Here is a 24,157-nt window from a genome sequence, read left to right as displayed (position 1 = left end):
ATTGCCTCCTTGCATTCAGTGGAGGTAAAGATACCAAGGGTGCTGGACCGAAGAATAATTGGGCAAAAATGGACTGTGGCAGAGAAGATAGGACAAAAAAACCAATTTAACCAAATTGGTTAAAAAGGAAAAAAAAGACAAACCTAGGTTAATGTGGCATCTTTCGCAATCTCAATATGGGGCTGGTGAAGAAGTGAAAAAACCAAGCCAAGATGAAGGTGTGAGTTTGCATTTAAAGCATTGGGAACTAATGTAGGTCAGTGAGGGCGAGACAGTATGGGAAAGTGTATGGTCAGTGGGGTTTTGGATGAGGGGACGTTAAAGAATGTGCAGGATGACATGGCAGTCAAGAAAGTATTAAACTAGCCTTGGTGAAAGTGTACATGCAGATTTAAATAACACTTGGATAGAGGCAGGCAGTTTTTTTTTATTTATCCTTTCATCGGATGTGGGTATCACAGACAAATCCAGCATTTGTTGCCCATGCTTAAACCTTTGAACTGAGTGGCTCACTAGGCTGTTTCAGAGGGACAGTTAAGAGTCAACCATGTAACTGTAGGTCTGAAGTCTCATGTGAGCCAGACCAGACCAGATAAAAATGTTTATTTTCTTCCCTAAAGGACATTAGTGAATCAGATGGATTTTTACAACATCAGTGATTATTTCCATGGCCACCATCACTGAGACCAGTTTCATATTCCAGATTGGTTAATTGAACTTAAATTCCATCAGCTGCCATGATGAAATTTAAACTCTTACCCCAGAGCATTAGTCTCAGTCAAATGAAATTACTACTTTGCCACTGACACCCCACAAAAGGAGGAGGAAGGAGTCAATAGTCTTTGTGAGGAGGAGGAAGTGGTCATATACCTTGGGGGCATTGAATATGAAGAATCTTGTTTAACCTGAGTGGGGGAGGTGGAGTTTGGGTTGGGTGGGGAGGTGTTAGTGGTTGGTGATGGTGGCTGTCTTTAGTAGCAATGTACACAGTTTGTGATCTTGAAGTGATGTCTTCAATCATTCCAATATTTAACGGGAATGAATTGAAGCTCATCCAGGACACCATGTTGGGCAGCAGCCTGACAGCACCAAGGTGGAGAGGTAAAAATGGTTATTTTGAGTGGACAGATGGATTTGGGCCCCAAGTCTGCAAATTGTGTTGCCAAAGCAGTAGCATGTGGAGAAGAAAGGAAACCACTGACAGATTCACGGAGAGTCCAGAGACAGTGCATTAGAGGGGAGAAAGAGAAGACTCAATTGGACTCTACAAGGGTTTAACTAATCATTTCCCTTCAGAATACTTGGAGTGATTGCCAAATGGAGATGTTACATGTGGCCTAATAGAGTACAAAATATATCATCTTAAAGACAGAAAGGAATAAGTTAGAAGCAAACACATCATTGCCATAATGTGTTCTGAGAAATAGTCGTTGTAGTCTGATTTTTTTAAAAAATTCTTTTTGTTTAATCTTCTATAATGTGGTTTCAGACAATTTGAGAACATAAGGTGTTTATGTCAGTGGAAATCTGTCTTTCTGTTTATTCTCTCTGCCGGAATTGTTTTCTTTTAAAATTTATTCTTTCATGGTATGTGGGCATGGCAACGCTGGCTGTGCCAGCATTTATTGCCCATCCCTAATTTCCCTTAAGGTGGTGGCAAGCCACCTTGACCCACTGCAGTTCATGTGGTGTAGGAACACTTGGTGTACTGTAAGGGAGTACCTGGATTTTGACCCTGTGACAGTGAAGGAATGGCGACATAGTTCCAAGTCCAAATAGTCTGTGGCTTTTGGGGGAATACACACACAGTTTCTGTCTTGGCCTTCCAGTGGTTAAGGTCGCAGGTTTGGATGCTTGAAGACTTGATGAGTTGTCTGTAAGAGCTGTTAAGAATTTGGAAAGGAAAAGATAGATTAGAAAATTAACATTTCTATTGCTGGGAAAGAAGCATTCTGCCCCAGTCTTTATCCTCGTATTAATGATTACTCTGATAAGTACATCATTCAGTTTTTAATGTAGCAATGGTCCCAAGTTCAAATAGGCTGGCAGTTGTTCCAAACCCACCTGATCATTATGAAGTACATGACTGGTGAAGAATCTATCACTGTCTAGGTTGGTGTCTATTTGAAACGACTAAGTGTTTAATTTGGTTCAATTCCTAATGATCTCTGAAGTATCTCTGGTTCTTGATGTGTTTGCCATCTCTGAATGGGCCCAACTTGTAATTCAAGGATAGTACAAATATTAAATTGCTGAAGTATGGGGGATAAAAGTACTGATTGTTCTACCTCGTTTTTATCTCATTTCTCCGCTGAAGCCATTGTGAGCTTGCACTAGTGTAAAATTCAGCAAGCTTTGACTCCTTTGGTGCATCTCAGCTTGTTAGCTGAATCACTAAGTTGGCCATTTCATGAATCGCATTACCAATGATCTATGCATGCCGCATTTTCTCTCGTTCATTTTCCGGGTGGATGGGAGCAGTTGGGATATTCCACTGGGTTGCAATCTCTCACGAAAGCATTAGCTTGCAAATCTGGGAATGTTCAGGCCAATTGTAGCACATCGAAGTCAAGTTTAAGGTGATATGGGTTTGGAAATTATATTTTATTGTAAAACTGTTTTGCACAAAAGGGGACCATTTAGCTCTTGTCACAGATTTCAAAGAGCAATCCCAAAATCCTTATTTCGTTCTCCAGAGCTGTAAAAACCCTTTATTCAATTGCCTTTTTGAAAGTTACTGTTGAACCTAGTTCGACAGTATTCTTGATTAGGCAGTGCATTCCATATCACATCAACTTGCTGCATGCAAAGATATTCCTCATCTCCCTCTGTTTTTTCCCAATTGTCTTAAGCATGTGATTTCTGTACATCAACCTTCCTGCCATTGGAAATGGCATTTCCTTCATTTGTGCCCTTCAACGCATTGACTATCTCTCCTAAGTCTAACTTCAACTTTTTCTTCTGTAAGCAAAGTCATCCCTAAGGTCTTTAGTCTCCACATGACTTAAAGTTTTCATCCCTAGTGCCCTTCTAGTAAATCTCCTACGACCCTAGCATCCTATCTAAAGTGCAGTGCACAGAACTGGTCACAATGCTTAGTGGTTTACAAAAGTTGAGTATTAACTTTCTTTCTTGTGAACTTTGATTTCTATAAAGTCCAGAGTCCTATTAGCCTTGTAAAGGGGGGAGAAAATAGAGAAAGTGAGTGACGGTCTTAATTCTCATGTTCTTATGAAGGAATCAAAGGGTATGGGGAGAAAGTGGGAGCAGGGTAATAGTTGGATGATCATCCATGGTCCTGTTGAACACAGGAGCAGGCTCAAAGGGCAGAATGGCCTACTTTTTTTTCTGTCGTCTAGATAGCAGTATTTTTGTGCTCAGATGATGAGAATTTGACTTGAAAGGTAACTAGGAATGAATGGAATAAAAATCTGCTTAATTCAACTGATCGCTATTTGCCTTGCAGTTGTGCTATTTCTTGATGGAATTCACACTCCAAATTTTGATACTGAAGTTCTGGGCTGTGTGGGGGGATAAATCATTTGCATAGGACTATTTGACAGGGAAAAAAAAATAATTTTTCGACATTAAACATGGCAATTACAGTTGAGATCCTTTGGGAATGTCGATGAACTTTAATTGGAATTTTGCCCAGACTGATTGCCATTTGTTAATTTGAGCAAATTAGAAAATGTTTCTGAAGTATATTTATATAATCATCTTAACAGTGTTTCTTAAAATTGATCACTGTAAAAGCTGTTTTAGAATTACCATCGCTTCCTGAGGACCTATTTAAAATTCTCTTCTCAGAAGTTGCTCCAAGAGTCATTTCACAGCAACTGACAAATTATGAATTTTAAAGTGTTTTTTTAAACACATGACTATCTTGGTTGCTGTCTCTAAAATTGAAAGTCAAACAGCCTTAACTTTTAAAAATTGACAAATTTTTGCATGTATAGTGCTTCTAATTATTGCGTGTGAGTGTGTTACTTCCTTCTATTCTTTATGATAAATGAATAGCTTATTTGTCCTATCTAAGGTGTGATTTCTAAAGTTATGTAAATGACCACTTCCATAGTCTTTGCGATGGATGGTGAAGTTATGGCAGGTATCTTGATGGTTGCTTTAGTCCAAAGATGGTTCTTACTGACTTTTGTGGATCTGAGGACCTCACATTTCACAGCCAGTGGAATACTTTTAGAAGTATAATTGCTCTTTTAATACAAGAAACAAGGCAGGAATTTTGTGCTAATCAAGATCCCAGTATCAGGTAATGACCAGATAATCTATTAGGTGTTGTTGGTTGGAGGATGAAAGTTGGTCAAGATAGCAGGGATAATACCTCCTGCTCCACTTCAACAAGGTCCAATGGGACCTTGTGTATCCGCCTGAGGGGGGTAGATGGTACCTCAATTTGGCATGTCATTTTAAAGAGGCTTGAAAAGTAAATGGAGTCGCCATAGTCCTACCAGACTAGAGCTGCTTTCTCATTAGAGGGGGACAACTAGTGGTGGTTTAACTTGAGACTTACCACCAGGTGGTGAGGAGATAGGTTGAGGAGGAGCATCCTTCATGGTAACCTCAGCTTGAATCTGTGTTGGCAACACTCTACATTGCCAACCAGCCATCCAGCCAACTGAGCTAACCTTTTCCAAGGTAAATAGGAATCTATGGAATAACAGAGCAATATACTGTCTCAATTACATCACAGTTACGTGATGAGTTGCCTGCATTTGTGTAGCTGTCCTGTGGTTGGCAGTGCAAGTCTTGTTCCTCATCTCCTGGTTGCCGTGGAACAGGGAAGACTCTATCTAGTTGACCCAGTTTTCACCACTCATTCAATAAAGAGCAAAAATAAGTTCAAGGTTGAAAAACTTTCATTGATTATCATTTGCAAAAATAATCACCTTTGGATGATGCATTAAGGCTTTAGAACTGTATCTCAACCTGAGTTGACTTGCCTGGAGACTAAGAATGTCTGTTTTTATGCCCATATGCCATTTCAGCATTTGTTCCTTTAAAGTGAGCCCTGAGGTTTGACTACTGCAACATTTATTCATTGATGTTTTGACAACAAAATATAGATTTGAGTAGCTATTACATCCAAGGATCTGAATATTTCAATGGAAAAAGTGAAACATGAAATAATGACACAATCACGAGACACTTTTGTGTGAAGAAGTCCCTTCAGCCCATTTGATACCATAGTTTCAGGCTCTCTGTCCTTCTTTATAAATTGGTTGAATTTTGTGCAATGTTGTATGTTATACACAATAATTGAGTTGTTTCTTTTTCTCTGATTTCTTTCAAAAGGAAGGGAAAATTTCTATTTAATTTTGAAAACTATGGAGCTACTGCCCAAGATTTTGTTGAATGGATGAAAAAGTAAGTAACATTAAGCGTTGTATGTATAAAGAAAACTACAAGTGTGCCTTGCTGACTCTACTACCATGGCACAAAGGACAATTTTGTTTTCACCTTTCAACCTATTTTAGTGCATTGGGGAATAGAAAAGCTTCACTACACTGAGATTATGTATCCTCTTAAATCGGGCTCTTACTTCAATTTTATTGGGCATGTTTTCATCATAACTCAGTTATTGTTAATGTCCTTATCGTTCATCTAAACAAATATTTAGCGATAGCTGATTGTATCTGGAAGTATTTTGTTCCTGGATCTAAAGGATCATGTATCACAGGCTCCTTTGCAATATAGTCAAGTGCCTCCAACAAAAAAAAAGTGCTGCTTAATGACTGGAATAAAATTATCTCTGTTGTGCTTTTAACCTTTCTTAGCTATACGAACTTCACTGTGACCAAGCTAAATACACTCAACCACAGGAAGAGTCACTCTTAATCTCCTCTGCAAAGGAATGTGTTTGTTTTCAGGGAGGAGAATGAAAACGACATCAACTCGCGCTTGGTAGTTGATGGATGGTTTGCACCTTAGTTTATCTGATGTGTTCATTTTGTGTGACACAGTTGCATTTCTTTTGCCACCAGACCCCAAGAAGCACAGCCCAAGGCCCCAGAGATCCCCTGGGCAGAGCAGGAATCTGCAGTGTCTCATTTAACAGATGATACCTTTGATGGGTTTGTGAAGGAACACCCATCCGTACTTGTGATGTTTTATGCGCCATGTAAGTTGCAGTTTAAATGCAAGTCAGCCTTTACTTGCTGCTTATGGGCCTGTTCTGTAAGAACTATGGATACTTCAGGTTTTAGCCACTTTTAAAATTGCACTGTTGCTCTGGATCTTTCTTGTCTGATGTATCTGCAGTCCTACTACATCATATGGACTCATACCTCACCAGAAAACAATGGATTTCAATGGTAGTTATTGAGAGTTTGACTGTTCCCAGACTCAGAAACTCTCAACCAATCACTTTGATTTAAGATACTCCTTATCTGCCCTAACATTGTCTCTGTGTGTAGTTCACAGAGTGGCTGCTGAATCTGTTATATGCCAGGAATTTCAGTTTTCAGCTGGCTTGGGTCCTCCATAGTATTTTTCTTTTGAAATGTTACTAAGAATCACAGTCGATTATCTTGATTGGAGGAAAACACAATTAACGTTTTGACCCCAAAGATTCTTCAGGAGGGAGCCCCTTACTCTGTCCCCAGCCTTAGTCTTTTCCATTGCAGGCTGTTGGGGGCATTGCATTAAGAGCCACTCTATTTTAGCGATGCCATGTTCTGAGAGAGATGGTGTATGAGTTGGCAGGAAGTGTTGTGTGCTGGAGGTCCGTCAGTAACCCCCCTCCTGTGCTTTGGTGTCAGGTTTAATTTGATGCTCCTGTGATGTGCTTTGGCTTGTTTAATTACTTTAACACTGCTATACAGCTGGGGTTGGTCTTGCAGGTTGTCAGAAACTGTTCTTACAAGGACAGAAATGTTACAGCAGTTTCTGCTTTTTCAAGCTTCAGGGAAGATGGTCAATTCTATTTTTGAACAGGAAATCACCTTCTACTCACATAGTTAACCCATCTGATTCCATCTCTTTCTCCATCTAAACCTTGAAATTTTCTGAAGAAGGAATAAGTCATTCAACTAATATAAAGAAAACAAACTCAGAATTTATTCTGCAAATGATCAGGGCTGATGCAGGCAGTCACTGAGAATGCTACCATCAATGTGTTTTGTCTCTCGGTTTGTATGTATCCCTGGGATTGTGTGGTTTAAAAACAATTCAGCAGAAACAAAGACTGAAAAATAGTGATGCACAGCATCAAGTCATCTTGTGACAAGTTCCTAAAATGCTGTTAATCAACACAGCTCATTATTGACCTTCTATAATTGGCATTCCATGAGGTAGGGACATTTGGGAACTGAACAGCAACATAATTTGCTTAACCTCATTTCAACAGGAAATGCTATCAAACCCAGCCAAGTCAATCCGCCTCAGCCATAAATAGATGAGACATGACAGGGTTAGTTATCACTGACTGTTATTTTCAGTTTTATAACATTTTGACCTTTGGTGTTGCCAAGAGCAATGAGTTTTTGGTTGTTATCAAAATAGCACCCAGTCAATGTAGGACTGTTGTGCAAAGCCACTTGCTCCACCACAACCCTGCCAGTGATAATACAATAAATTTCGATATGTGACTCTTCTGTTTTCACTGACCATCTGTGCTTCAGGTACTGTTTTATCCATTAAGGAAATAGATTATGGAGGGTAATAGCAAGGAAAAAATTGAAAAGAGAAAAGTTAGGCATTGCGTAGGCCATACGGCACTGAAATAAGTGTTCTACCCATTGGGTTCATGCCATAATTAATGCTTCATATGAGCCTGCACTGTTCCTATTCCACCACCATTTCAGAATATGGAACTGTTCCTTAAATTCACCTGTGCCAATTGCCTGAACAGCTCCTTCTGGTACTGAGTTTCATATTCTGAATAAAGAAAATTCTCCTGAATTCTCTATTGCATTTGTTAGTGACTATCTTATATTTATAGCTTCTTTTTCTTATCTCAACTACCAGTTGCAAAAACTTTCCCTACATCTATCATGCTGATACATTTTATAATTGTAATCATTTTTTTATTCACTCTTGCAATGTGGACATCACTGTGTGAACCAGCATTTACTGACCATTCTGAATTGTCCTTCAGAAGTTGCTAATGAGCTGCCTCTTTGAACCACTGTAGTTCATAAGCTGTAAGTAGACCCTCAATGTCATTAGGGCGAGAGTTCCAAGATTTTGACCCAGTGACACTGAAGGAATGGTGGTATATTTTCAAAGTTTAAAAATTACAAACACCAGGTTATGGTCTGACAGGTTTATTTGGAACTACTGGCTTCCAGAGCGCTGCTCCTTTGTCAGGTAGCTAGTGGGGCAGGATCATAAGACACAGAATTTATAGGCGCAAGATCATTGTGTCATGCAACTGATAGAATATATTGAACGAACGTAGATTGCTATTAAGTCTTTCATCTTTCAGAATGGGTTGCAGGTTTTAATTCATTAATATGTAAATCCCAGAACAACTTTCAAGTACACCCAAGTCTGAGTAGCTCCGAGGGGAACTTGCCAGCGGTGATGTTTCTGGGTATCTGTGCCCTCATCCTTCTAGGTTCAAAAGGTGTTGTCTAAGGGAGCTTGATGAATTTCTGCAATGCATCTTGTTTATTCAGTATGCTGATGCTACTGAGCATCGATGATGGAGAGACTGAATGGCACTACTTCAGCAAACACGTTGAGTGGGCTACTTTGACCTGGATGGTATCAAGCTGCTTATGTTGTTAGAGTAGCACTCAGCTACTGAATTGGGGGATTTTTCCATCACAGACCTGGTTTGCACCTTGTAGGTTGTGGACAGGCTCTGGGGAATCAGAAGGTGAGTTACCTGCTGCAAGATTCCTAGCTTCTGATTTGATTTTATTGCCATAGTACTTGTATGACTAGTCCAGTTCATTTTTTGATCAATGGGAACCCCAGGAGTATTGATCGTCAGGGTTCAGTGTTGTTAATACCATTGAATGGCAAAGGGCAATATTCGATTCTCTTTTGTTGGAGATGGTTATTGCCTGGCACTTGTGTGGTTCAGATGTCACCTGCCATTTGTCAGCCCAGGCCTGCATATTATCTGGATCTGTTGCAATTGAGCATGGACTTCTTCGGTATCTGAGGAGTTGCAAAACATGCCGAACATTGTGCAGTCATGTGTGGACATCACCACTTCAGACCTTGTGATGGAGGGAAGATTTATAAGATCTCAGCCCTCCGTGTTCCCCCTTCCAAGGAAAGGAGACCCAGCCACTCTGGTCTCCATGACTGTCACATCCTTTACTCTGAACCTTCTATTCCAGAGATAGGGACGCTAACACGATCTTACAGAGGCAAAATAATTCAAATGGCCATTTCCTGTTGTGTGATTTTTAATATAAAAATAGTTTTTTCTTCTTATTTGCCAGCTAGCTGGATGAATGCAGCACTTTGGAAACAGTGGTTCAGTCTTTTAAAACAAGCCTAAAATACCTCCACTTTTGTCCTTTATAGAGTTTTAAAATCCCGATTCTCTCAACTGTACTTGAACAGTTGACAGGTGCATGTTAGTCAGACTGTCTGCAGTGCTGAGGTGGCAGCTGGTAATTGTCACAGTGACAGGAAGTTATTAAACATGGAAATAATTGTTGAGCACTGAACCTATCTGATTAACACTGAGGCAGTCAGCTGGCCAATTCTAACTAAAATGAGATTAAACAATTTATATTGCTATTTAGTTTCCAATTAAATTCATTCCTTAAATCGTTGACTGTTAATTATAGAAGTTCAATAATCAGTATTGTGTTCATTAGCAGTATTTTAGTGGCTGACTTTGTTTGTCGGCAAAGCTGACAAAATGTGTTTCACTCTAGCAGTTTCCATTGGGCCCTGTCCCTCCATTTCGAGAAAAAAAAGTGACTCAAATTTATATAGCACTTTTCACGACCACAAGACCTCCCAAAGCACCTTATAGCAAATTAAATATTTTTGAAGTTGAATTATTTATTGTTATGTAAGAAACAATGCAGTCCAATTTATCTCAAGAGGGTTGGAATATAAAAGCACCGTTGTGCTATTGAGACTTTATAAAGCTCTGGTTTGGCCCCATTTGGAGTACTGTGTCCAGTTTTGGTCCCCACGCCTCAGGAAGGACATACTGGCACTGGAGCGTGTCCAGCAAAGATTAACACGGATGATCCCTGGAATGGTAGGTCTAACATACAAGGAACAGCTGAGGATCCTGGGATTGTATTCATTGGAGTTTAGAAGGTTAAGGGGAGATCTAATAGAAACTTACAAGATAATACATGGCTTGGAAAGGGTGGACGCTAGGAAATTGTTTCCATTAGGCGAGGAGACTAAGACCCATGGACACAGCCTTAGAATTAGAGAGGGTAAATTCAGAATAGAAATGCGGGGACATTTCTTCAGCCAGAGAGTGGTGGGCCTGTGGAATTCATTGCCGCAGAGGGCAATAGAGGCCGGGATGCTAAATATCTTCAAGGCAGAGATTGATGAATTCTTGATGTCACAAGGACTCGATGGGCCGAACAGCCTTACTTCCACTCCTATGTCTTATGGTCTTAATGTACAGGTAGCAAGCTCCCCAAAAGAAATATGATAAAGGCTAGATAATCTTTTTTTAATTGATATTTGAGGGACACCAGAGACAGTTCTGCAGTTTTTTGAATGAGTGCAAGGAGACCACTTATTAGGTGAATTCAGGACTTAATTTAATGCCTCATCCAAAAGGTGGCTTCTGTAAAAGCCCAACATTCCTTCAGGACTGCATGGAGCAGCCAGTTTAATTTTATGCTTAATGTCCCAACCTTCTGTCTCCAGTGAGACTGTTGCAGAGTGTCCCGTTGCGGATAAATGTAAGACCCTGCGTTCATCTCTTATGCACTGTTTATCCCTTAATCAGTACCTAATTTTTAAAAATCGGATTTTTTTTTATTACACTGTTGCTTGTGGGTGCTTTCGGAGTGCAAATTGGCTGCTGTTTCCTCTGTAACATCAGAGACTGCACCTCCGTCAGTGGTACTTTGTTGTAGTTTGAGGCATCCAGTGATGCAGAAGATTCTGTATAAATGCCAGAATTTTATTTTTTCATAGCAGAAGTGATGCTGCTATGCTGACTTTTGTTTTCAAATTACAAATTTCAAGGCAGGATTTGTTTCAGAGGGGAATATAACTGACAATATTAAAAGAAGAATTTATACCTGTTTTTGCCTTTTCTAAAATAAATGGTAGGAACTGTTGATTGGGAAAATCATAATTTGCCTATCAACCTCAATCTTTCTGCCATCCATGTACCATCCATGTATGTACTTCATTCTATACTCCTAGATTAGATTACTTACAGTGTAGAAACAGATCCTTCGGCCCAACAAGACCACACCGACCCACCGAAGCGCAACCCACCCATACCCCTACCCCTAACACTACAGACAATTTAGCATGGCCAATTCACCTAACCTGCACATCTTTGGACTGTGGGAGGAAACCGGAGCACCCAGAGGAAACCCACGCAGACATGGGGAGAACGTGCAAACTCCACACAGTCAGTCGCCTGAGTCGGGAATTGAACCCGGGTCTCTGGCGCTGTGAGGCAGCAGTGCTAACCACTGTGCCGCCACTCTATCCTACCCACAAAAATTGTGTACTTTACCCCACCAACTTAATCTCTTCAAGAAATGTTCTGCAAATGTATTTGCTGATTGCTGCTGATTAATCCCAGACCATTCTTCAGTCTTCGCACTTTTGCTATTTAATCCTGGTCTCCAGTTTACCACAACTTGCATTGCTCTTCCAAGCTTGGTTTGTCACTGTCTTTCTTTTTGCCCCCTCTAGGCCATTTGGTAACACCTTCTGACCTGTTAGATTTCTGGCTGCTGTAAAATTATCAGAAAGAACCTTGGGCTGGTTTTTATGGTGAAATAATGGACTGAGCTGATATTCTCTGGAGCTTTAGTTCTGAGATAGGGTACATTCTGAATTCTGTTTTTGTTTCCAATTTTGTAGGGTGTGGTCACTGTAAAAAGATGAAGCCAGAGTATGAGGAAGCTGCCGAGGTGTTGAATAATGACAGAGATGTAAGGAAATGTTTGTGCTTTCTTTCTTAAAACTTTGCTGTTTTAGCCGGAGTTATTGGTCAGTGAGAATAATGCACCTAAGAACGAATGATGCCAGTCTCTCCCTATTTGCAAAATTTCAGTGTACCTTCTTATCTTTCCTCCCTTCTGTCTGCCTGCTCCTTTGCTTTAATGGTTTTGCTCTGTTATCCTAGAGTCCGGGTGTGTTGGCAGCAGTTGATGTCACAACTCAGAAGCACTTAGGAGAAAAGTATCAAATCACTGGCTTTCCAACTCTCAAGTACTTTGAAAATACCGAAGAGAAATGGACACTTCCGCATCTGCGGACCAAGGATAAGATCATCGAGTGGCTCCACAAGTATGTTGTTGATCTCGAACAAAATGCATCATTGCTTCTGCAGCTTTTTTTTAACGAATCCAGGCTGAAGACTCGAGGCTTGGGTGCAGGGCATCTCAAAAGGCAAGACAAGTAGTACAGAAGATGATGTGATGATTGGCGGGTGGGTACCAGGCTTGTGTTTGATGTGTGATGCACTGAAGTCACGCACTCTGGCCAGACGTCTTGCCTGAAGAGTGCTAGATAAGAGCCAGGACGACTCAAAGTTGAGTTCTCCAATTTCAAATAACCTTCCTTCCCATCCCCTGACTCCCTTCCCACCCTGTCCCCTTCCCTTCCACTCCTCCTTGCCACCGACTGGATTCATTCCAATCACTGACCAACCAAGTCCTACCCTCTACCTGGCTTCACCTATCCCCACTTTACCACCCTGCCTCTGCCACATCCTTTATCTGTAGCTCCCCCCACACCCACCCCCAACCCTGAAGAAGGGTTACACCTGAAACGTTGACTTCTCCACCACCTGATACTGCCTGGCTCGCTCTGTTGTTCCAGGCTCTTGCCTGTCTACTTTGGACTCCAGCATCTGCAGTTTTTTTTGTCTCTAGATAAGATTTCGTGCCCAGGTAGATGCCCTAGTTGGGTCTAAAGAGACAATCCATTTGACAAAAACGATTCTTTACATTTTAACCTTCTGCTGTTTCAGTAAAGTAATGTGAAGGTTCTTCATAAGGTAAATTATGCAAGCAAAATGTGGGACTGACCCACTTAAGTGAGTTATTATTGCAGGTTAACAGAAGTTGCATAAGCAAGGGTTGGCTTTAAGGATTGTCTTATAAGAAGAGATGTTGTTTAGGGTGGGGATTCAGTAGCTAAAGGCCCAGTGATGGAGTAATGAAAATGAGAACAGAAGTTGCTGGAAAAGCTCAGCAGCTCTGACATCATCTGTGGAGAGAAATCAGAGTTAACATTTCAGCTCGTGTGGCCCTTCCTCAGAACTGGTCACTCGACCCGGAACACTAACTCTGATTTCTCATCACGGGTCCTGCCAGATCTGCTGAGCTTTTCCAACAATTTCTGTTTTTGCTTCTGATTTCCAGTGTCTGCAGTTTTTTTCAGTTTTTAATGAAAATGAGGGACTGGAGTCATAGATATGTACAGCATGGAAACAGACCCTTCATCCAACCCGTCCATGCCGACCAGATATCCCAACCAAATCTAGTCCCACCTGCCAGCATCCGGCCCATATCCCTCCAAACCCTTCCTGTTCTTATACCCATTCAAATGCCTCTTAAATGTTGCAATTGTACCAGCCTCCACCACATCCTCTGGCAGCTCATTCCATACACGCACCACCCTCTGCATGAAAAAGTTGCCCCTTTGGTCTCTTCTTTATCTTTCCCCTCTCACCCTAAACCTATGCCCTCTAGTTCTGGACTCCCCCACCCCAGGGAAAAGACTTTGCCTATTTATCCTATCCATGCCCCTCATAATTTTGTAAACCTCTATAAGGTCCCCCCTCAGACACTCCAGGGAAAACAGCCCCAGCCTGTTCAGCCTCTCCCTATAACTCAAATCCTCCAACCCTGGCAACATCCTTGTAAATCTTTTCTGAACCCTTTCAAGTTTCACGATATCTTTCTGATAGGAAGGAGACCAGAATTGCATGCAATATTCTAACAGTGGCCTAACCAATGTCCTGTACAGCCGCAACATGACCTCCCAACTCCTGTACTCAATACTCTGACCAATAAGGGAAAGCATACCAAACGCTTTCTTCACTATTTTCTGGATTAGTGCTGGAAGAGCACAGCAGTTCAGGCAGCATCCAAAGAGCAGCGAAATCGACATTTCGGGCAAAAGCCCTTCATCGGGAATAAAGGCAGAGAGCCTGAAGCGTGGAGAAATAAGCTAGAGGAGGGTGTGGGTGAGGAGAAAGTAGCATAGAGTACACTACGTGAGTAGGGGAGGGAATGAAGGTGATAGGTCAGGGAGGAAAGTAGGGAGTGGATAGGTGGAAAAGGAGATAGGCAGGTAGGACAAGTCTGGACAAGTCATGGGAACAGTGCTGAGCTGGAAGTTTGGAACTAGGGTGAGGTAGGGGAAGGGGAAATGGGGAAATTGTTGAAGTCCACATTGATGCCCTGGGGTTGAAGTGGTCCGAGGCAGAATATGAGGCGTTCTTCCTCCAGGCGTCTGGTGGTGAGGGAGCGGCGATGAAGGGGGCCCAGGTCTTCCATGTCCTCGGCAGAGTGGGAGGGGGAGTTGAAATGTTGAGCCACAGGACGGTGTGGTTGATTGGTGCGGCTGTCCCGGAGATGTTCCCTAAAGCGCTCTGCTAGGAGGCGTCCAGTCTCCCCAATGTAGAGGAGACCGCGTCGGGAGCAACAGATAGAATAAATGATATTAGTGGATGTGCAGGTAAAACTTTGGATGTGATGTGGAAGGCTCCTTTAAGACCTTGGATAGAGGTGAGGGAGGGGATGTGGGCGCAGGTTTTACAGTTCCTGCGGTGGCAGGGGAAAGTGCCAGGATGGGAGGGTGGGTTGTAGGGGGGCGTGGACCTGACCAGGTAGTCACGGAGGGAACACTTTGCAGAAGGCGGAAAGGGGTGGAGAGGGAAATATATCCCTGGTGGAGGGGTCTTTTTGGAGGTGGCGGAAATGTTGGTGGATAATTTGGTTTATGCGAAGGTTGGTAGGGTGGAAGGTGACCACCGGGGCGTTCTGTCCTTGTTACGTTTGGAGAGGTGAGGTCTGAGGGCGGAGGTGCTGGATGTGGACGAGATGCGTTGGAGGGCATCTTTAACCACGTGGGAAGGGAAATTGCGGTCTCTAATGAAGGAGGCCATCTAGTGTGTTCTGTGGTGGAACTGGTCCTCCTGTGAGCAGATACGGCGGAGGTGGAGGAATTGGGAATACGGGATGGCATTTTTGCAAGAGGTAAAATGGGAAGAGGTGTAATCCAGGTAGCTCTGGGGAGTTGGTGGGTTTGTAAAAAATGTCAGTGTCAAGTCATAAATGGAGATGGAGAAGTCCAGGAAGGTGAGGCAGTTGTCAGAGATGGTCCAGGTAAATTTAAGGTCAGGGTGGAATGTGTTGGTGAAGTTGATGAGGAGCATGAGGTGGCGCCAATGCAGTCATCAATGTAGCGGAGGAAGAGGTGGGGAGTGGTGCCGGTGTAATTATGAAGATCAACTGTTTCTTCTCTATCCTATTTACCTGTGACTCCACTTTCAAGGAGTTATGAACCTGCACTCCAAGGTCTCTTTGTTCAGCAACACTCCCTCGGATTACCATTGTGTATAAGAGGTTGTATGGCCAGAAGATGTTTTAGAGATGGAGAGGGATAAGACCTTGGTGACTTTTGAGAACATGTGCAAAATTTTAAAGTATTGTGGCTGAACTGATAATTGATGTCGTACACTTGAGGTGAACAGGTGAATTTGGTCAAGTTAAACTACACAGGCAGTAGAATTTTGGGAGTGCTCAGATTGATAGATTGGGTGAATGGAGAGCATTGGAATTGTCATTGACAACCCTTCATTCCCCTAACCCCAGTACACTGGCCAGCAACTAGTTCATCATCAAGTAGCTTCACACTGCTTTCAATATGAAGTTTCCCCAATTACTCATTGCCCTTGATGGTTCATGGGGTGGTATCGACATGCTTTTGACTGATGAAATCACTCCATTGAACTGCTCCAGTGAGCCTTCAGACAAGGGACTGTCAGACGCAATGTCACTCACCAGGAGCCACAGTGGAACTAATTACTTTTAATTTGACATTTTGATGACAAAGGGTGAGGAGTGAATCCTCAATGCTATAAACCTTTAATTAAATTGTGTAACAGGACAGGAAGGAGAGTCAGCCTAATCCATTCAGTTTTGTGGAAAATGTATGGAAATTTCAGTCTCTTGGTATTAGGCAATCTCTGTTTCACCCTGTTCAGAAATCTGTGTATTTTTTTTGATCTATTAAAAGCATAACAAGAGGTACAGCTGGCTCAGAGAACTGTTTTATTAAAATCCCCGAGCAGCTTCTGGCAGGAAATCCAAATCCTACACTTGACATTTTCTACCTCTGCTGCTGAACGTTGGAAGCATTTTATCATATCAAGCTGATGCTTATGGAAGCACTTACTGAATATACAATGAAAGCAATTTAAGGCAGAACTTGAATAAGCTTGAGAAAATGTTTATTGCCAGTAGAATCCCAGGTATATATTTGTTTGGATGCTGGGGGCTATTGTAAAAGATACAGTGCTGGAAAACCTTTGAGCTTTGTAATATTTTTCAAACCAACCCCCCATCAGGTGTGATAGGATCAGGTACTACAGGAAATTCCCTTTACTTTGACCTGAAAACAGTCTTGATCACCAGGCATTGACCACCTGCCCTGCCCAGTAAGCAGAAACATAACATCAGCTTTCCTTTACACAGTGCCTTGAACTTAATTCAAGCATGTCAAGGCACTTCACAGAAATAATATAAGTTGACATTGAGCCAAAGAAGGTTTTGTAACTTTCTCTCTCCCTCTCTAACTCTCAGACATTTATACTATTCCCGTTATACCCCTTTTGTGGACCCTGACTCGAATTGCAGTAGCTGAGACTTTCACTACTAAGACCCCAACTACTAGATCCTCACTTTGTCTCTGTCTCTTTTTGCTCTCTCTCGCACTCTCACACGCTCTTGCTTTCTTTCTCTCCTCCCCCCCTCTCTCTCTATCCCTCTCCCCCTCATCCCCCCACCATCTCTGTCTCTCTCCCTTTCGCTGTCTCTCCCTCTGTCTGTTTGTGTCTCTCTCCCCCCTCTGTCTCCCTCTGTCTGTGTCTCCATCTCGCCGCCCCCCCTCTCTCGCCGCCCCCCCCTCTCTCGCCGCCCCCCCTCTCTCTCGCCGCCCCCCTCTCTCTCGCGCCGCCCCCCCTCTCTCTCGCCGCCCCCCCCCTCTCTCGCCGCCCCCCTCTCTCTCTCGCCGCCCCCCCTCTCTCTCGCCGCCCCCCCTCTCTCTCGCCGCCCCCCCCTCTCTCTCTCGCCGCCCCCCCTCTCTCTCGCCGCCCCCCCTCTCTCTCGCCGCCCCCCCTCTCTCTCGCCGCCCCCCCTCTCTCTCGCCGCCCCCCCTCTCTCTCGCCGCCCCCCCCTCTCTCTCTCGCCGCCCCCCCTCTCTCTCTCTCGCCGCCCCCCCTCTCTCTCGCCGCCCCCCCTCTCTCTCGCCGCCCCCGCTCTCTCTCGCCGCCCCCGCTCTCTCTCGCCGCCCCCGCTCTCTCTCGCCGCCCCCCGCTCTCTCTCGCCGCCCCCCCGCTCTCTCTCGCCGCCCCCCCGCTCTCTCTCGCCGCCCCCGCTCTCTCTCGCCGCCCCCGCTCTCTCTCGCCGCCGCCCCCCGCTCTCTCTCGCCGCCCCCCCCTCTCTCTCTCGCCGCCCCCCCCCTCTCGCCGCCCCCCCTCTCGCCGCCCCCCCCCCTCTCGCCGCCCCCTCTCTCTCGCTGCCCCGCCCCTTGCTGCCCCCCCTCTCTCTCGCTGCCCCCCCTCGCCCCCTCCTCTCTCGCTGCCCCCCTCTCTCGCTGCCCCCCTCTCTCACTGCCCCCCTCTCTCGCTGACCCCCCTCTCGCTGCCCCCCCTCGCCCCCCTCTCTCTCTCGCCGCCCCCCCCCCACCCCCCCTCGCCGCCCCCCCCCCCGCTGCCCCCCTCCCGCTGCCCCCCCTCCAGCTGCCCCCCCCTCCAGCTGCCCCCCTCTCCCGCTGCCCCCCTCTCCCGCTGCCCCCCTCTCCCGCTGCCCCCCTCTCCCGCTGCCCCCCTCTCCCGCTGCCCCCTCTCCCGCTGCCCCCTCTCCCGCTGCCCCCCTCTCCCGCTGCCCCCCTCTCCCCGCTGCCCCCCTCTCCCGCTGCCCCCCTCTCCCGCTGCCCCCCTCTCCCGCTGCCCCCCTCTCCCGCTGCCCCCCTCTCCCCGCTGCCCCCCTCTCCCGCTGCCCCCCTCTCTCTCGCCGCCCCCCTCTCCCGCTGCCCCCCTCTCCCGCTGCCCCCCTCTCCCGCTGCCCCCCTCTCCCGCTGCCCCCCTCTCCCGCTGCCCCCCTCTCCCGCTGCCCCCCTCTCCCGCTGCCCCCCTCTCCCGCTGCCCCCCTCTCCCGCTGCCCCCCTCTCCCGCTGCCCCCCTCTCCCGCTGCCCCCCTCTCCCGCTGCCCCCCTCTCCCGCTGCCCCCCTCTCCCGCTGCCCCCCCCTCTCTCCCGCTGCCCCCCTCTCCCGCTGCCCCCCTCTCCCGCTGCCCCCCTCTCCCGCTGCCCCCCTCTCCCGCTGCCCCCCCTCTCCCGCTGCCCCCCTCTCCCGCTGCCCCCCTCTCCCGCTGCCCCCCTCTCCCGCTGCCCCCCTCTCCCGCTGCCCCCCTCTCCCGCTGCCCCCCCTTCTCTCTCGCTGCCCCCCCTTCTCTCTCGCTGCCCGCTTCTCTCTCGCTGCCCCCATCGCTGCCCCTCTCTCTCGACGACCCCCTCTCTCTCGCCGCCCCACTCTCTCTCTCGCCGCCCCACTCTCTCTCTCGCCTCCCCCTCTGCCCCCCCCGCCCCCCTCTCCCTCTGCCCCCCTCTCTCTCCCTCTGGCCCCCCCCCTCTGCCCCCCTTCTCCCCCCTCCCCCTCTGCCCCGCCTTCTCCCCCTCTGCCCTCTCCCTCTCTGCCCCCCTCTCCCTCTCTGCCCCCCATCTTTCATCCCGCTCCATCTTCGCTGTCTCTCTCTCCCGCTCACTCTTTCTCACCCTGCCATCTCTCCCCCGTCTCTCTCCCCCCCAAGTCTTTCTCTCCCCCCTCCCCAGCCCCTCTTTCTCCCCCTCTCCAGCCTCTCTTTCTCCCCCTCCCCCCTCCCTCTCTCTCCACTCTCTCTCTCTCTCTCTCTCTCTCTCTCTCTCTCTCTCTCTCTCTCTCTCTCTCTCTCTCCCCCCTTCCCCAATGTCTCTCTCTCCCTCCCTCCATCTGTCTCTATCACCCCTCCTAGCCACCCTCCCCCAATTGCCCCATGCTGCTGCTTAAAACCTACTTCATCCTGTTGTACGATCTGCTAAATATTGAATTTGTTTCATGAAGCTCTGTGAAGGGTCACTGAACACAATGCTATGTTAAACGTGTGATATAAACACAGGTCATTATTATTGTCTTAGCGCAGGTGATCAAACACTTGCTAGGCAAGTTAAAGTAGATCATCAGAATAAGAGAAAAACCTGGGGAGAATTTGGAACAAACAATTCCAAAGTTTGAACCTAAAATAACTGAAGCTACGGCCATTTCACGCAATTTCCATGTCAGATGTGCTAATACACTTTGGTGATTTATAGAATGTTGCCTTTAGGGAGAGATGGAAAATGGAATTACTGCACAGTCAGAATAAGGGCTTGGAGCAAATGGAAGAGCGAAGGGAGATTAATAAAATATTTCTTTTACAAAGGGTCCGCACGCACTGTTTGACCTTCACATGCAGTCAGCATCCCGAACAGGATAAAACTGAAATCTCGTTACAGTTGGTGCCAATACAAAATGGGTAGAGTCGTCTGGAATCAGTTGCACTGGGCATGTTCATTTTAAACTGATTGGTGTTCCTTTGAATTGATGTTTGTGTATTAGGCAGTTACTCTATATGCAGCTGAGTAGTTTGGTTTAGAAAAACAAAAAGATGGTCTGTTTGACCTTGTTCAAAGTCAGCGATATTGTATGTCTGAGTTACTCAATTACCCATTTAATGAGTTGAAATGAGTCCGATTGCTCTCAGAGCTGGTCTCAACATTACCTGGATCTCTATTGAAGATGACAGTAATTGTTCATTTGAGGAGAGCTCCATTCTATTGACCTGACTGTTTGTAAGCATGTTGCATAATGAGATTTAATAATCACCTAATCCACCACCCCTCTACCATCAGTAATTCATCCTGGAAAAGTAGTTGACGGTGAAGGCATAATATTGGCTGGCACCTGGGCTGGTGTATGCACATCACAACATTAATTCTTGTTTTGTTATGTTGTAAACAAAACCAGCTTCCTTGCCGAGCCTGGCTTATGAAAAGATTCTAGATTTGACTATACTCGTTTCACTGTAACACTTTCCACTTTGGCACAGGCACCTAGAAAGATTGAGTGGGGCATTCCAGAATACAAGGTGTGACTTGTATTCAGTGAAAGGTAGTCCAGCATTGGAAAAGATCATCTGTGGAGAGGATGAGCTGAAACTGTGGTAGAATTCAACGCCATGGCTGGAGATCTTAAATGTAGTTCTCCTGAAATTCACATTCATTAACTTTCACCTTTCCCACTATCTCGTCCTCACTGCCCCTCCATAGTCCTCAAGCTCCTCCACCACCTGAACAGTCTTGGGAAGAGCAGCAGACCAGTGTCACCCACCTCGGTGCTGAAGATTTTAAGGAGTTCATGAAGAAAAAGAAGCATGCCTTGGTCATGTTCTATGCACCTTGTAAGTTATGATTTATATACTCTTTAGATGTGATGTTGAACTTTTTATGCTGTTCTGATTTTATGGCTTTGTCACAAAGCATCTTTTCCCATGTTAAACAATGGGCTGGAAGTAACCGGTTGCATTAATGAGGTTAATATCCTCTTGAGTATCGCAAATTAGTTATTAATGGATGTAGGTTTGCTCGCTGAGCTGGAAGGTTCATTTTCACACATTTCGTCACCATACTAGGTAACATCTTTGGTGAGCCTCCGGCACTGAAGATGTTACCTAGTATGGTGACGAAACTTCTGAAAATGAACCTTCCAGCTCAGTGAGCAAGCCTATATCCAGAACCTCAACCTGAGCTACAAATCTTCTCAAAACTCGCTAATTAGTTATTATGTATTGCATAAGCTGCTTAAGATGATTACTGGATTTGCTGGGGTAGGTAAACTATTCCTTGTGGTAGGAACTGACTGACAGGGTGGGTGGTGGGAGGTGCCAAAAACTAGACATAGGTTTAAGGTGAGGGGGGAAAGATTTAAGTGGCAAGTTTCTGACACAGTGTGGTGCTTGAATGGAATGAGCTGCCAGAGGAAGTGGTGGAATCTGGTACAATTATAGCATTTAAAAGGCATGTGGGTGGGGACGTGAATAGGAAGAGTTTAGATAATGTAGGCAAAATGCTGGCGATTGGGGCTCGATTAATTTAGGATATCTGGTCAGCATGGACAAGTTGGACCAAAGGGTCTGTTTCTGAGTTGTTACCGTTACTCCTACCTTGTATGAAGAAAAATCAAAACTCCATTCCACCCTGTCTCAGGCAAACACATGGTACAGACATCCTTGGTGCAAGCGCATGCGTTCTTACCTTTTTTGAGACTCAGTGCAGTTCATTTTCAATCCTGAGTATCATCATCTATTGTAGAAGAAAAATTGGTGTTTGAGGAAAGGGAGCCAAACATGCCCACAACCAAATGTCAAGCTAAAACTTTGGCTGAATAGATTCACTGTGTTCGTGCAGCTCTCAAAACAGAAGTTGGATTACTGCCTGTTCAAGGATGCAGGATAAATAGATGGTGGGAGGGAGAACAATATCAGGGTGTAATGATTGAGATGTGAAGGAATAGGTTGGCAGGAGACCCACACAGAGTATAAATACCATCACAGACCAGTTGGGCCAATAGTCTGTTTCTGTGTTTAGGTTTGGTCTAATTCCATGTAAAGTGCATGATCAGCCAGCACCATTGAAGTGGAGTGGGATTGAGGAATGTGAGCCAAAATCTAAAATTGTCTTGGCTGTGATCCGCTGTTTTTAATTCTGCCTCCGTTTTAGGGCAAAACTGTTATTAAAATTAGTTTTTGAGTTTATTTATTATTTCTTGTAATATTCAGTTGTGGGATGTGAGCACCACTTGCAAGAGCAACAATTTTTTCCTCAACCCCAGTTGCTGCGGTGGTAAGCCAACGTCCCTGAATGACTGCTGTCCACATAGTTAGGGTATATGCTCCCACAGTGCTGTTCTGACCCCGTGGCTGAGGGAACAATGATATGGTTTAACATTAGGATGGTGAGCAATTTGCAGGGGAACTTGCAGGTGGGTGGCTGCCCTTGTCCTTCTCGAGGGTAGTGGTCACAGGCTTGGGAAATGCTGCTTTGAAGCCTTTGTAAGTTCTGCAGGGCATCTTATAAATAGTATACAATGATGCTACTCTGCACCAGTGGTAGAGAGAATGAATGTTTGGTGTGGATTGTCAAACAAGGAGACTGCTTGGTTTTGGATTATGTTGAGTAAGTGACTTTGGAACTGTATACCCAAGAATATGGAGAGTATTCGATCAGATTCCTAATTTATGCCTTTGATATGGTGGACTGGTTTTGAGGTGAGTTACTCACTGCTGAATGTCCAGCTCCTGATCTACTCCTATAGCTACAGTATTTATATGGCTATTCTAGTTACGGTTTTGATAGTTGGTGGCTCTCTAAGTGAAAACATGCATCCTGTTCAAAGCATGTGTGGTGTACAACTCATTTTCAAAAAGGAACACAGCTGGATCAATAATTTAGCAAATCCAAAAGTGCCCCACTAATTCTGTGGTAACTTTCTGCAGCAGGATGGAAATTGTTGGAAAATCTCAGCAGGCATGCACAGCTCTTTCAGTAATTTCTACAAGTCTACAGCCTCTGTATGACTAAAGGTTTCATAGTGACAATGAATGTTTAATTGACCCAGGAAGAATATTTGGGGAAAAAAAACCCCAAAGAATTGCAGATGCTGGAAATCAGAAACAAAAACAGAAATTGCTGGGAAAACTCAGCAGGTCTGACAGCATCTGTGCAATCAAAGCACAGTTGAGATTTATGATCCAGTGACCCGTCTTCAGAACAGTTTGTAGCTAAGAAATTATTGGGACATATGCTGAAGATGGAGTGGAGAGGGGAGGGGAGAAGTAAATGATAGATGGAGATGAAGCCCAGAGTGACAGCAGCAGCAAATGGACAGGCAAAGGAATGGGTAAAGGTTGGCCTTGGAGAATTGTTTAGCTGCTAATGGGGGCTGTTAGCAGCCGTCAATGGTTTGTTCGTGTTAGCAGCCCATGTGATGAGTTGGAGTTGGGCTAAAGACACTGGCAAAGTTGGGGCTCAGGCCCTAAAATTATTGAACTTAATACTGAGTCCTGAAGGCCACAGGGTCCTCAAGTGGGAAATTAGATACTGTTCTTTCAGCTTGGAATATTTGGCACATGCTTGTGTGTACAAGAGTGTTTATTTTATTGCAGTTCAAAGTAGATGCTATCACTGCATTCCTAGTGATTACACTTGAAAGGACATTGTAGTCTAATGTTACTGGAGATGAGCAAGTCCAGACTTTTCCCTGTTTTACTAGTTAATCAAAATGTGCTCAGCAATCTACTGAGAAAGATTTCTAGGCCCTAGTTTCCCCATCCAAGGAGGACTGCTATTGTTTTTTAGATGGAGTTGCCCAAGTTTGCAAATTCATGTCTCTACTGAAACATGGATTTGGAGGTTTGTTTTGCTGGTACTATTTCCACATTAATTTGAGATAAAGGGCATTTCCCTGAAATTACATTTCACCTAATCACATTGCGTCTCAGGTCATCACAAAACACAGTAACCTAAAATAGATATACTTGTTAATGTAAGGCGCTCTGCCATCAGCAAGTAACACAAACTTGTTATGTGAACATATCTTGAGTATGCTGTGAGTTGTCCTCTGGCCTGTTCCCAAGAATCAGTAAAGTTTGGTGACTTTATTCTACTTTTGTACTGTTTTTTTAATCACTGATGA

The 24,157-nt window shown here is 44.9% G+C and overlaps 1 protein-coding gene across 1 annotated transcript in view; it reads left to right on the top strand.

Annotated features, from left to right (window-relative positions):
- pdia5 (protein disulfide isomerase family A, member 5) overlaps positions 1-24,157 on the top strand; it is a 118,459-nt gene that overhangs the window by 44,529 nt on the left and 49,773 nt on the right. The window contains exons 10-14 of the mRNA XM_060827807.1: positions 5,314-5,385; positions 6,003-6,139; positions 12,016-12,086; positions 12,281-12,444; positions 20,734-20,864. Of these exons, the coding sequence (XP_060683790.1) occupies positions 5,314-5,385; positions 6,003-6,139; positions 12,016-12,086; positions 12,281-12,444; positions 20,734-20,864 (575 nt within the window). The remainder of the gene's footprint in view (positions 1-5,313; positions 5,386-6,002; positions 6,140-12,015; positions 12,087-12,280; positions 12,445-20,733; positions 20,865-24,157) is intronic.

Source organism: Hemiscyllium ocellatum, chromosome 7 (genome assembly GCF_020745735.1).
Source record: "Hemiscyllium ocellatum isolate sHemOce1 chromosome 7, sHemOce1.pat.X.cur, whole genome shotgun sequence".
NCBI lineage: Eukaryota > Metazoa > Chordata > Chondrichthyes > Orectolobiformes > Hemiscylliidae > Hemiscyllium > Hemiscyllium ocellatum.
This window is presented reverse-complemented; position numbering and strand designations above follow the sequence as displayed.